At 49.6% G+C, this 13,529-nt stretch overlaps 2 protein-coding genes across 5 annotated transcripts in view; one reads left to right on the plus strand and one right to left on the minus strand.

The window, feature by feature from the left end:
- Nucleotides 1–1,653, plus strand: part of baiap2a (BAR/IMD domain containing adaptor protein 2a) — a 48,448-nt gene extending 46,795 nt beyond the window's left edge. Inside the window, exon 14 of one of the 2 annotated variants that reach the window (XM_056575473.1) lies at nucleotides 1–1,653. In XM_056575473.1, the coding sequence (XP_056431448.1) occupies nucleotides 1–70 (70 nt within the window). In that variant the 3' untranslated portion in view covers nucleotides 71–1,653. The other variant, XM_056575482.1, reaches the window with a different exon arrangement.
- The window catches only part of aatka (apoptosis-associated tyrosine kinase a), a 27,442-nt gene continuing 14,532 nt past the window's right edge, over nucleotides 620–13,529 (minus strand). Inside the window, exons 1-12 of one of the 3 annotated variants that reach the window (XM_056575340.1) lie at nucleotides 11,874–12,058; nucleotides 11,322–11,401; nucleotides 10,777–10,895; nucleotides 10,461–10,548; nucleotides 9,973–10,106; nucleotides 9,178–9,262; nucleotides 8,953–9,074; nucleotides 8,559–8,708; nucleotides 4,229–7,601; nucleotides 3,918–4,128; nucleotides 3,614–3,823; nucleotides 767–3,408 (exon numbers count right to left, since the gene is read on the minus strand). In XM_056575340.1, the coding sequence (XP_056431315.1) occupies nucleotides 3,386–3,408; nucleotides 3,614–3,823; nucleotides 3,918–4,128; nucleotides 4,229–7,601; nucleotides 8,559–8,708; nucleotides 8,953–9,074; nucleotides 9,178–9,262; nucleotides 9,973–10,106; nucleotides 10,461–10,548; nucleotides 10,777–10,895; nucleotides 11,322–11,401; nucleotides 11,874–12,000 (4,722 nt within the window). In that variant the 5' untranslated portion in view covers nucleotides 12,001–12,058 and the 3' untranslated portion in view covers nucleotides 767–3,385. Of the gene's footprint in view, nucleotides 3,409–3,613; nucleotides 3,824–3,917; nucleotides 4,129–4,228; nucleotides 7,602–8,558; nucleotides 8,709–8,952; nucleotides 9,075–9,177; nucleotides 9,263–9,972; nucleotides 10,107–10,460; nucleotides 10,549–10,776; nucleotides 10,896–11,233; nucleotides 11,247–11,321; nucleotides 11,402–11,873; nucleotides 12,059–13,529 lie in introns of those variants that run through there. The other 2 variants (XM_056575331.1, XM_056575349.1) reach the window with 2 other exon arrangements.

Genomic DNA, 13,529 nt, shown 5'->3' on the forward strand with positions numbered 1-13,529 from the left:
CGACCGCTCTCTGGAGGTCTACCTCAGGCCTACCTTTATAGAGGACCGCTCTGCGCCCATCTTCTACTAGCAGACGGCCACGCACCCCCGACCTTACTGCTCAAAGGGTCGGTCTCCGTACATGAGCGGGAAGAAAATGGCCGCCGCCATCGGTTGGGTGCCAGTTCTGATGACCGGCTCCCGAAAAAAAAAAAAGTTGACACTTGTACCTCGGGGGCAACGATCTTAAAGTGACACTCAAAGTTTTTTGTTTTTTTTCCCACACTGCATAGCATTCAAGTAGGCGGCTTTGGGCAACCCCGGCCGTTTATCGTGCGTGCGTTATCATTGTGACGCTTTGCAAATCACTTTAACACTGATTTATGTGGTCAACTCTTGGCTGAAACGTCAGAGTCAGCGAATCAGGAGGTTGTTTTCTTTAGCTAGTGGGTCGCACTCACGATGGGAAACGTGGGGCTAAAGCCTCGTGCCGGGGGACATTTACACTGATGGAGGATAGTGAAACTAATATATACTCTCTGCGCATCGCTGCTGTGGAAAATGTCTTTATTAATTGTGATTTGAGAATTGTATGCGTGTGTGCGTATGTGTGTGTGTGTATATATATGTATATATCGTTTAAGATTTAGGCAGTGATGGTGCTCTCTGAACAAGGTGTCCGTCAGTTGCTTGAAGAGCAGGTCGTCTGAAATTAGCGTTAGGCTGCGAAAAGATACAGTACTGGGTAAATGTGTTTTTTGAAAGGTGCATTGAAAGTGTGCAATGGCTACAGTTAGATCCTGTTTTTTTTTTTAAACGCTAGTTTCTAGCTCAGAACACATCATGTTATAGTAACTATACAGTATACCATTAAACTATACCGTTTAATTTGGGGACTGTGCCTTCATTTTTTTAAAGGGGTTACAGCCTTGATATAATCAATATTCTACGCACTGTTATATGAAAATGATTACGCATCACAACTCTGCTTATATACTTTATTTGGTTTATGCTGTTACTTTGCCGTTTTGTTTTGTCTTCTGGTGATCTTTAATAATCTAAAGTGCGTGACTGCAAGGTTAGTTGCTGTGAAAAAAAGGCAGCATCACTTTTGCCGATATAAGAATATAATGAATTGTCTTTTATGTTAATTCAAAGCAGCCAAATATTGGCCAGTCAAAAATCCATGTAAATAATGGGTCATTTTGGAGTATCATTTTCAGCTTTAATTAGAGTGGTATCTTATTGATTCATATGATTCAACTATCATAATATTGTCTTATAATATGATCACATTGTTTTACTGTGAGCTGACTTATTGCTTCAAGTGCAAATAATCATCAGTAACAATCAAGACAATGTATATTTTAAACAACTTGCATACTGGCAACTGTATGGGGAGACGATTGTTCGCGCGTTGCAATCACGTTCTCAGAAATGTCCAATTGCTTTGGTTTTCAAACCGTTTTCTAATGTTTGTCTTTTTCTCACTTTTTGTTCTTTCTTGTTCTGTATATTTGTGTTGTACAGGGCGTGCGGTACGTGGAGTTATTGTGTCAAATAAAAACTTCATTGCGTACAGCATTCATAGTTGTGTCACCTGTGTTGTTCTCTTTGTCCGTGTGTACCTTTTTAGATTATGCACACATAATTTCCCAGTCAAACACCTGAGCGACTCGGACACAAAGAAAGAAAACCAACATGTGTTGTGATTTATTTGTTGTGGGGGTGGGGGTGGGGGGGTGGTGGTGGTGGTGCGAGAGCCACGATGCGTGAGGGAGGAATGGGAACACGGCTAGGGTATGATGTTACTACTGGTGCAGGGAGCCACCAGCCTCTCCTTCTCAGACACACACGTTTCCTTTGCCCACGCCCAATGGGCTCAATAGCATCTATTGGGCTTATTCAAGACTTGTCATCCACTGTTTGGATTGTATTTTTGAAATTTTATTCTTTTACATTTTTCATAGAAAAATATCCATTCTCGACTTGGGAGAATGTGAAGGGCGGACCGAGAGGAAACTGGATTGGCACTTTGAGTGGGGAGGGGAAGGAGGATCTCGATACAGCAGTAGTAAATTCAAGTCAAGCCTGATAACACTTTGATAACACTTACATAAAATATGTGAACGGTATGTCATCTGTATTACACTTATATTTTCTCTCTTCGAGTCTTTGAAATTCAAACCCAGGTATTTACGTTGGTATAACCGAAACTAGGATGGATCCGGCCTTGGACCAATGGAAATACTCGGATGGAGACGAGTGGTTACATAGAGATGGCGGACATTCACGGTTGATGGCGGATTCAACAAGACGCACCTGAATGTGGTTTGGATTCTACACAAGAAGCATGGGTGAGGCGCTAGGTAAAAAAAAAAAAAAAATGCATATCGTGTTGCTCACGCTATGTTCTCGTAACACATTTGGATATCTTCACTGTTGAATACAATGCTATGGGAGGAGCGACCACACAACGTCTACGTAGAGGTGATGTGAGTCTGTATAGCTTACACTGTGGACACGAGGTTGGATCATAGTGTCATCATGTCACACTGGGGTAGATGAACGTCATCAACATTGTCCGGGTTTTTGGTGGATCACACGTTTGTGGAGACCAGCCAATAGGAGTGACCTTTCGGGGCTTACCAGGGGAGTCGGAAGGACAAGACCACGTTTTGTGGTGTGGGTCTTTACTGCAACACACTAAGCCTAGAGCACCGTCTCATGAACGCCACCCCTTCACCCTCTGTGGTTAAATGAGAAACACTGTATAGTAAGTTAGATGACACTTCTACAGAGGTTTTGAAGGCCACCATTCATTTCAACAAACCAACCTACCGAAACCCCACCCCCTTGCCCCTGATTAAAATAGAAAGGAGTCTTGTTGTTAGGCAATTAGCGATAGCAGCATCCCTTTTTTCATCATGCTTTGTGGATTTAGCTACAGCAACGAGAGCTGTGACTGTCCAATCAAATGAGTTTGGCAGAACCAAGGCAGCCAATGAGAAGAGCAGCAATGGAAGCATTCATTTTTCTTTTTCTTTATCTCATAAAACTATGCCCTGTTAAGTTGCTAATGGACATTGAGGCTGCATTGCATCAATGAGAAAATAAATTATATATTATATTTGAACATTTATGTCTACTCTTTTGCTATCGTGACGCACAGAAGGGAGATTGCTGCTTTCCTTATAAAATCCTGGCCGTCGTTATTAAACATTCAAACTGCAGCTCTTTGACTTTCTTTGAAATGAAACTGAATTCACCGTCGGCATCAGCAGTGTCTCATGAACCCAACCCCTGCAGATTCCAAATACGTAGGACCCCCTAGGTATACTACTGTGTTGCCGCAATCTGGGGAACTTGGGATTGGACCTTCCACACACCCGCTCATGTGATGGCTTCACTGCTGGTCTCCATCTTGCCCTAGGGTGGGAAAATTAGATAAGAATCAGGATTATTCACCAATCAAAAGAAGATTAACACTTTCAGCATGGAATGCTTCTCAAGTTTTAATCATCTCCATTTAACCCCACATTACGCGGTATGTTTATTCATATTTAGTGGAAGTTATTTCCGAAGTAGACGGTATGCGAGTGCAAAAAGATTCTGGTTGGGTTTGAATCCAGACCTGCTGGTGAGCTGACGTAGGGGTCAGAAACGTGCGTGATGGAGAACCGGGACACGCAGAAGCGGTTGAGGGGCGTGGCTACAGCGAGAGGTCTCGGTGGCTCCGGACCGTCGGAGAGAGAGGTGGACGTGGTGTCGGTCTCCGAGTGAGTGTCCGATAAGGAAGGGTCGGCCTCCAACGGGAGGGCATCTTCACAGTTCCAAATTCCACCTAAAAGTTCCCCCACCGGAAGAGTTAAAATTGCCCAAAAACCACATTGACCAGCTCTGTGTTTCTTATTTAGTGATTCTTCAGATGAACATACCTTCTTCGGCGTTGCCGTTCCCCTGTGCATCACCAGGATCACATGTTAAATCACCAGGAACACATGTTGCATCACCAGGATCACAGGTTTCCTCAGAAGGCCGAGGCGTGGCTTCAGAGTGGTTTGAGATTTCCCCTGGCCCAGAATCTTGCCCACATGCCTCTTCTGCTGTGGAGAAGCTGAAGTCTGACAGCTCTGCCGTTGGGCTTTCCTGGTGGCCACATGATATAAAGAAACAAATGGGTTACAGCAGCGTTCATAATTTTGCTCAGACAGTTGTTTAAGGGAGTGCAGCTGGGTGTAATGCTGACCTGGTCGAAGAGGAATACGGTGACGTCGTCGAAGAAGGACACGGCCTTCTTCTTCTGCTCCAGCTCATCGCAGAAGGACTGGCTGAGCAGCGTGGGCATCTTCAGGAGGCTACGCAGATGACTGGCGCTGCTACAGTCGCTCACCACCACCGGCACCGGCGTGAAGTCATCCTCGCTCTCCTCGCTCTCCTCCTCCTGGATGTTGTAGGTCCTCAGCTCCTCGTCGGACTCGCTGTCGTCCGAGTCGTCCTCCTCTTCCTCCAGGGGAGCCCTCATGTTCTCCCCACAGAGCTCCAGGAACGACGAGGAGGATGAGAGTTTACTGGGCGGACGACAGGACTCCGCACACGTGCCGTCCTGCGAGTCGCACTCCCCGGCGTCGATGTCTTCGAAGTCCTCTTCTATGTTGACCGCCTTCTTGGCCTCCTCGGCTTCCGCAGACCCGAGGTTGAACTTCGGGATTTCCTCGTCTCCGGCGGAGTCCTCGCTGAGCTCCGTGTCCTTGGAGCCGTCGTCTTTGAGGTCGGAGAGGGTGGAGTCCGAGTTCACAGACGTCACGGGAGAATAGTTCTCTGATCCTCTGTTTCCGCGTGCGTGATTGGTCGAGGCTCCCCCGGGGATCGTGGCCAAAGGATCGCTGTTATTGGACGAAGTGTAGTCCGAGGACGGCTCGTCCTCTGAGTGCTGAGTGTTCAGCCCTAGGTCCTCCTCGGCTGGTCCAGACTCCTTGGTCAAACAGCCCCCCATCTCGGGGGGAAACGGTGACAGCATGGAGAGACCAGGATTAGGGGAGTGGCATTCTGGGTCGGGCGAGGTTTGCGAGAGTTGAACCGCAGCACTGCTTATGTTCTGTCTCGTGTTGGTCAGTTGCTCTTCAGTGTGAGTAAATGGCTTGATCAGGTCGACGTCAGCAGCAGGTCTCAGGACTTTCCCAGCGTTGCCTTTGCGGTCACCTGGACCCGCAAAGAAGTTGCTGCCCTCTTCTCGGGGACTCCTCTCATTCTCTGCATCGTAATCAGAAAGATAGGCTGAGTCCCTGTATGGGTTCTTTCCAGCCAGTCCTTTTAGCTGGACATGGGTGCTGCCAGATACTGAGCAGACGCCCTGACCTGGGTCCATCTGCAGAATGAGTTCTGGTTTCTGGCTCAGCTCGGGGCTAGATTCACGAGGATCCGTCAGCTCGTGGAAGAAGAACTCTGGAGACTCGTTGTTCTCTGTGTCGTAGCCGCTGTCAAGGGACTTGGGGAGCATCGGGGTGTTGAAGGCATCGGGGCTGAAGGCCTGGTCACAAGGACTAGCTGCAGAGGGCGACAGCTGGAGAGCGTCAACGGTTTTGGCGGTTCCTGCGAGATGCTTCACCGGACTGATTTCTTCCTCCTCGACCTCAGCATAGTCCAGGTTGAAGTCAGCAAAAATCCCTGATGTGATGTCTGTTATGTCGTCGTCTTCGTCCTCGCTGAAGTCACCCAGCCCCACGAGGCCCATGCTTGATCCCCTGAGTCCCACTCCACTGTCTAACCCTCGGTCAGATTCAGAAACCTCGCGTGTGCCCTGGATCTGAACCTGCATGCCTTGCATAAAGGGTGACATGTCCCAGAGAGACACATTCTGCCCATCAGTCAGTGCTTCTATGTGGCCTTTGTAAGGCTCTATATAAGAGACCGGAGAGTTGATGCAGCTTGCGTCAAGCATTCTCATAGGCTCAGAGTACAATCTATCGACACAGTGAAATAATGGCTTGTTACTGGTGTCACTGTTGTTTAGGTTATCTTTAATTGAGTTGGTTTTATTTTGAGAGTCACTTGTATCTTTTTCATTGTGACCCAGGTAGATATATGGTCCCAACTCTATACTTTTGGACACAGAGCTAGTTTCTCTTCCTGTGTTCTCTACGTAGCTAAATGGCTTATAGTTGTCCACTGTGCTATTGCTCACTATGGTTTCAGGCCACAATTCTGTTGTGTTATCGTACGATGTGGTGTACTGAAGGTCCAAATAGCTCCCCTGCACGTTGGCTGTGTGCCTGCTGCCAAAGCTGAGGCTGTTGTTATTAGCCGAGTGGTTGGAGGTCCAGTTAGTGGTGTCTGCCTCCGAGAAGAGGTCGCCATCCATGTCATTCGTGAGCACACTCCTCCGCTGGCCCACCTGTAGGCCGTCCCCTGTCTCCACCTCGATGATATGATTAGCAATGGGCACCGCCTTCCTGAGGGGACCAATCACATCACAGTAGCTGTCGCTGAGCGTACTGTTCTCTGTGCTAGTTTCTAAATACGGATCACAGAATCCCAAACTGGGGCTGCTGATGGCTCGAGAGACACTCCTGGAGTTCTCTGTTCGCCCCAGGAGCGGCAGGAGGTTCTGCTGCAGCTCTGACGACGGATGCTCTTCGGACGGGAAGGCCTTACCCCCTACTCTGACCGTGGGCATGTGCTCGCTGTGAACGCTGGCTTTCTGACTCTCCGAGGGGCGGGCCCCCTGGGTGTGGGGATCTTCCGGAGGAACGGGACTTGTGCTGGAGGCCCGCCTCATCAACGGCTCCATGGTCAGGGAGACGCTGAGGCTCTCGTCCGAGTCGTAGGCGGACCGGTCGTTGTCGGCGGCGGCCCAGTAGGCGTCTGTCTGCCGGACGGACGAGCCCGTCCAGCTCTGCGAGGACAGCCGCCCGTCCCCGGCCTCCCGCCTCGGGCTGTAGTCCTCCACGCCGTCGTCCAGGTCGATGTTGCACTCCACCGGCTCCTCGATCCGGATGTAGTACTCGCTACCCACCGAGGGGCTGTGGGCGCTCAGCACCGGGACCACCCCCGGGTGGTCCGACTCGTAGTAGGACGGGGACACGCCCGACGCCTGGCTGTCGGACCTGCAGCCCCCTGCCGACGCGCCTCCTTTGACCGGGTAGTAGACGTCCTGGTAGTGGGGGTTGCCCTGGCCCAGGGGGCCGCTGGTGGACGACGAGCAGTACGGCTGCTCGGCCCGCGCCTGCTCCCACTTGTACTCAAAGTTGAGGCCGTGGACGCTCTCCGTGACCGTCAGCAGGTCGTCGCCGCTGTCCGAGTGGAAGCCGTCGGAGAACTGCTCCAGGAGGGGGAAGGAGGAGGAGGCTGAGGAGGCCAGCTCCACCTCCGGAGCCGGTGCGGCTGCTGCTGCTGCGGCGGGGTCCGGGCTCGGGGCAGGGTCCGGGGTCAGGGCCAGGGAGGATATGATGGTGTGGGTGCTGCTGCCAAACAGGTTGGGCTTCAATGTGTTCCATCTCTGTTCGAAGTCCTCCTCGGCCTCGCAGGAGCCTTTGGCGCACAGGTAGGTGACCAGCAGGTGGATCTCTTCGGTGCTAGGCCTCAGCTCAGGCTGGAGCCAACAGAACTGCATGACCTCGTACCTACGAGATGCGACGGAGAGGAAGAGGTGAGGGGTTAACGTAGGAACAAGCTCTCATTGCGAACGTGGCTTCTTAATGAGACAATTAGACCGGTGTAGAGTTGCATAGTCGGGATAAAGTTAGGTGTGGAGAAAGCTGTGAGTCAGCAGTTCACTTCACGAGGTTCCTTGTGGAGAGAACTGCCTATTCGTGCCACAAGGCAAATCTATAAAAAAAGAATGGGTGGCCTACAAATGCTTCGTTCGCAGATATGTTTTTTTACATGCTGGTGTGTGTGTGTGTGGGTATGGGTGTGTGTGTGTGTGTGTCTGTGTCTGTTTGTTTCTGTGTGTGTGTGTGTGTGTGTGTGTGTGTGTGTGTGTGTGTGTGTGTGTGTGTGCGCGCGCGATTGAGACTGCCCAGTGCTATTATAAGCTCATAGCCAGTATTTCATTAAGGGAGAAATGCTAAAGATGTTCAATAACATTTGGCTAACTTTCCGGATCCAGATGATTAAGGGATCTGAGGTAAGGAACCGCCAAAAATAAATGGATCAAAGCCATTGATCGTGTACCCTTGCCAGCTTTAAGAAATATGGGACCTGGGCAGACATATATTGATTATGAAAGCGTACAAGAAGGGCAAGTTATTGTGCAGATATAAATGGCATAACTTTTGTTTGATTTTGTTAGAAACGTGTAATTAATTAGGTATTGACTATTTTATATGATCAGTACGATGGACGGTGTACACGCTTATTCGTAAATTAGGTCTTCGATTGCAATCACTCACTCTTTACGTTTGCCACCTTCACTACCTTACGCTTCTGTTACAGCTGTTCAACCCGTTACTAAATAGCCCGGCAGCAACAGTAACTGTCGTCTGGTAATGATACAGCTTTAACTTTAAGTCTAATTTCATCCACTAGAGGCCGCTAATGGGAAACGTTTGTTGTGCGGTTAGGTGCTGGTATCTCACCAGCGTTGAGACAGCGGGGCGTCCAGCTGTGGTTTGGGGAGCTTGAGAAGCTGTTCCTTCACTGCGTATGTCAGCACTTGTCTGTCTGAATAGTGCTGGTAAGGCTGGTTCCCCAGCTCAAACAGCTCCCACATAGTGACACCAAACGACCTGGGATGACAAAATGCAGAATAATTACACAGTCATAATACAGATTTATTTTTTACAGTGTGTTTGCAATGAAGGTTTGAGGGTTAAATTGAAATATGAGATAAGATAAGAAGTCAGGCCAATACAAGTGCCACTCTCTTTAATCTGTAGACTACATTTGTATTATATTTGGGCCTATCTGCACTCGAACAGACACCAATGTTAACACAAAATGACATTAACAATCAGAGCTGGTGTATCTCACCACACGTTACTGGTCTTGGTCTGGTCCACTACCAGAAGGTTTCCATGGACCTCATCTATCAGCTCTGGGGCAATCCAGCGCAGGGGAACCCAAATCTGGTCCGGGGTCACAAAGTAGTCCTCCTTCGGAAAAAAGGCCAAGACGAGAGTATTGAGCATGACCGCATGCTGAGAGTGTATACCATAAACAAAAATACACTAAAATGGGGACATTTGAAGGAGATACCTTGTATTGGCTGCGCGAAAGGCCGTAGTCTCCTATTTTAACGTTCATGTCTGAAGTTAGCAGGCAGCTCCGTAGTGCCAAGTCACTGTCAATGCAAGGAACAATTTTACATCGTAAGCGTTTCACTTAGAACACAATAGGTGTATTATGTACATAAAATGCTATAGAATCCCTTGTTATAACAACATTACCTGAATTGCAGGGATAAGGATATCTAAAACATATTAAAACAATTCCACTTTTAATGTACGGGTGAATAATGGTTGTGCTATTATTGGTTCATATTATTCTGCATGCAGACTTTTTTAATAAGCAGAGTATAATATTCTGCCTGCCCCAAGGAAGTGCTAAGCAATTTCAATATATTTTATTTGATTTCTCCACTGCTCTGTGGAAGATATCATTGTGGAAAATAGTCGATGTAACCCATCCCCCAAGGCATACGGAGATAGACGAGTGGAGGAGGAAGAGTGAGGCTCGCCCCCGGCAACAAAATCACTGATGCTGGAGTTATATCACAACTACTCAATCAGCACCAGGATGTTGTTGCAAGGGGAGACCAGCAGAGGGCGCACAGGTCCAGACTTGGATATATATCTGATTATCTCCCCGATCTCCCGGCAACAATTTGAACATGGATTCAAGTAATTAACCTTAGAAAATCTAAAATACAACAATTCCTGACAAAAAATTAGCATGTCACCTCACAGCCATAGAAGATATTCATTTAGGCCTGGTCTAAGCAAAATAGTGCTCGTAATATTTTACCTAACTATCTAGCTGCTATTGGTTTACCTGTGAATAAAGTTGTGTTTGTGGAGGTACAGCAAGCCCGAGGCGATCTCGCACGCCATCCGCTGGAGGATGAAGGCATCTGGGGCTTCCGTTTCTGCTCCTTGACAGCACCGCAGGTAGCTCTTCAAATCCCCCTGAGGTTAAGGAAGAGAAGAGGAAAAACAAGAAAATACTCAAATAAATGCATTTCCGATTGTAGCATACGTTATACATTCTCGAAATAAGAGTGACAGGAAGAACAAATAGCCTTGAACATGTTTTTATGAAATTGTATTTAATTGTATTCAATAATTGTATTAAATTACAGCTATTTTATTAATATTATATTATCAACAATAGTAATGTGAACCCGTCCCATTCACCCTTTCAGCCTTTTTATCCTAGATATAGTGAATCTGGACACCTGCACCTATTCTATTTGTACAGCATGTTTAACCTTTTAATGCGGCGCTGAACAACCAAAGCCCTGCAATACTAGTGCTTCTCACCAGGGGGCAGAACTCCATGACCAGCAGGTAGGGAGTGACCTCAGAACACTGGGCCAGGCATTGCAGCAGAGCGGGGTGCTGGAGGGTCCTGGAAGGTGATACGATATCACAGTATACATAAACATATGTATTGGTACAGCTCTGAACCAGTCAACACACTCATTCACACACACACACACACACACACACACACACACACACACACACACACACACACACACACACACCATCTTTGTTCATTGAGTCACTCATCAATCCATTCATTCCGTTTCCATCTGTCGTGTGTGCGTGCGTTCGTGTGAGTGTGTGTCGTTACCGATATGGCTGGATCTCCTCCACAAATTGCATTTGCTCATGGACACTGGCGCTGGCGGTGAGTTCCTTCACCACCACCTGGGTGGTGCTGAGGCCCTCCGTCACCTCCCCCAGCAGAACCTGGGGGTGGGGACAGAAGAACGCCAGTGGGTGAACAACCGATCACATTCACACACTCAAACAAAGAAGCAAACAAAGTGTCAACCCATTCTACACAAAGAGGTGCTACAGGAGAAAGCATGCTGAACACATGTGTTGCTAAGAGCACCACATGTGGGGAATGTCTTTTGGACACAATGTCATGTCTTGGGAATGGCGTCACTTAGTTGAGTTTATTGGTTTAGTTGACAGGGACCATGTACAGAACAGGTTCTGTACCAAAGTTAGCTGAATAGCTCATTTGCATCTGTGGTCCCTGTTCTATCAATGCATACATGAGTGTTTGCCATGGATCTGACCTCTTGCATGCACGTTAACTCAATCATTGAACAAAACGATGGAAGATGCCAGCGAACTCTGGGTGAAAACGTGGAGGAGGAAGATCACCTTGCCGAACCAGCCATGGCCAATCTCCTTTAAGTACAGAAGGCTATGGCGCCCGACGTCCGAGGACTTCAGCAGCTGGACTGGAAAGGACCGAGACGCAGGTTTAAAAGAGAAGGACCAGCAGACAAGACAGGACAGACTGACAGACAGGGCAGACGGACATCAGACAGCCGGATATACAGATAGGCAGACAGACAGATGGAGAGAGAGCTAGAGAGATAGACAGAACAAGGAACAACAAAGACGCATCGTTTTTTCCTCCTAACAGTAATTTGCACATCCATTCAATCATTTGAGTTATCGCGTCAAATTGGACATTCAACTTGATGAAAACGGGAAAAAAGTGTTGAAAAGCGGATGAACGTCAGAGCTGGTATTCTGCAAGGCAAAAACGCTCTGTACTGGGTAGGCAGAGATGTAGGACCAGCTGTGGCAAGCGGCAGTGGCATTTTCTACAGTACACACACTTTACATCTAAACCCCAGGATCCAAGTTATTTGTCCTGACCATACAACCAGCACACACACTCGGGCCCCTTTTAGAATCAAATACCTCCATGGATCCTCATGTTTCCCCGATGGCAATGGTGGTGATGCAGGTGAGGGAAACAATGGCAAAGATGGTCAGGGTGACGGTGAAGGTGGTGGTGGTGATGGTGGAGCGCAGGATCCAGTTCCATGGAACCAGCTCTGGTTCAGAGTGTGAGAACAGAAAGCGCCCCCCCCCCCTCCGTCCTCCATCCCCTGTCCCCAGGACCCGTTGCGAAGTCTCCGCAGCGCAGGAGTGTGAGAGCCCCTCCGTGGGGAGTCTCGGGGAGGGGAGGTCAGCCCCCCGGCCCCTGCACACAGCTGAACAAGCCTGCCACGACACGACACGGCGGCGGAGGCGGCCTCCTCACTGGGCCCGCCGTCGACCTGGACAGCGATGGACGGTTCTCCGACCGGGGACACGCGCACACACACACACACACGCACACCAACATCTGCGCTGTCCTTCTCCATATCCGCCTTCCGCCCGTCTGGGGTCTGGGATCCCGGAGGAATCTTCTAGAGGACTTTGCCCTGGGGAGGGGGGGGGGGGGGGAGGTTACAGCCGGCGGTGTCGCCTCTCTCGGTCGCATGAGGAATGCGGGCCTTTCTTGTGTTTCCTCCAGGGGACCCCGTTCTCCTCTCGTTCCATCACCCAGCCTTCCCCTATACCTCCAATCCCCCCCTCCCCGCCCTCCACTCCACGCCACCGGGACACGGACGCCGCACTCTGCCCTCCGCGCATGTCGCCAGGCCGACCGTCTGACCGCGAGCGGCTCGGCACGCAGACTCAAGACAAGATGTCCTCCGACGGTGACACAATGCCTACATAAACCCCCCCCCACCACCACCACCACCCAGCCCCACCCCTCCTGGCCGCCTCCCCCTCCAGCGGGACCCAATGAGGCAGCAGCGCAGTAGCGGCATTCCTGCGTCTCTCAGGGGCACAAGCGCATCTCTGTCACACGCACAAAACCGACCTCTGTCATCCCCCCCCCCCCCCCCCCCCTGCCCCAAACCCATCTCAAGAACCGTGCCCCATGGCACCCCCACCCCCACCCCCTACTCTGAGGGTCATGGTGCATGCCTCCACCCTCCCCTATCTCCATCTTGTTCCGTGTCACAGAGGCCCTCACTGTGTCGGGCCCCGTGGTGACAGTCCTCCGCTGTCGCATTCCGTTGATAAACCCGGGTCCCTGCCTCGCCTCGCGAAGACAGGGACATTGTTCGGTCCCTTGTCTCTCTCTCTCTCTCTCTCTCTCTCTCTCTCTCTCTCTCTCTCTCTCTCTCTCTCTCTCTCTCTCTCTCTCTCTCTCTCTCTCTCTTCGTGCTCGATAGCACACACACACACACACACTTTTTGTAATGGGGTCCCGTGGACAAGCCCCTCATGCACACAAGTACAACCAAACATGCACATACACAAGCGCATTGACACGCAAAAGAAACCCGCACACACACACGCACACCAAACACACACACACACACACGCACACGTTTCAAGCAAGTAACGACAGCGCTCTGAACCATTGAAATGATTGGGCAGAGGTTGTCACGGTGATAAAAATCCTGTCAGAGAGACGGAGAGAGATTAAGGGAGAGGAAGATGGAGAATGATTGCTAGTATTGTTATGCTGGGAAATCTGAAATGTGTGAGGGGCATTCTTGTCCCACACATGAC

The sequence above is a fragment of the Gadus chalcogrammus genome, chromosome 2 (genome assembly GCF_026213295.1).
Source record: "Gadus chalcogrammus isolate NIFS_2021 chromosome 2, NIFS_Gcha_1.0, whole genome shotgun sequence".
Lineage (NCBI taxonomy): Eukaryota > Metazoa > Chordata > Actinopteri > Gadiformes > Gadidae > Gadus > Gadus chalcogrammus.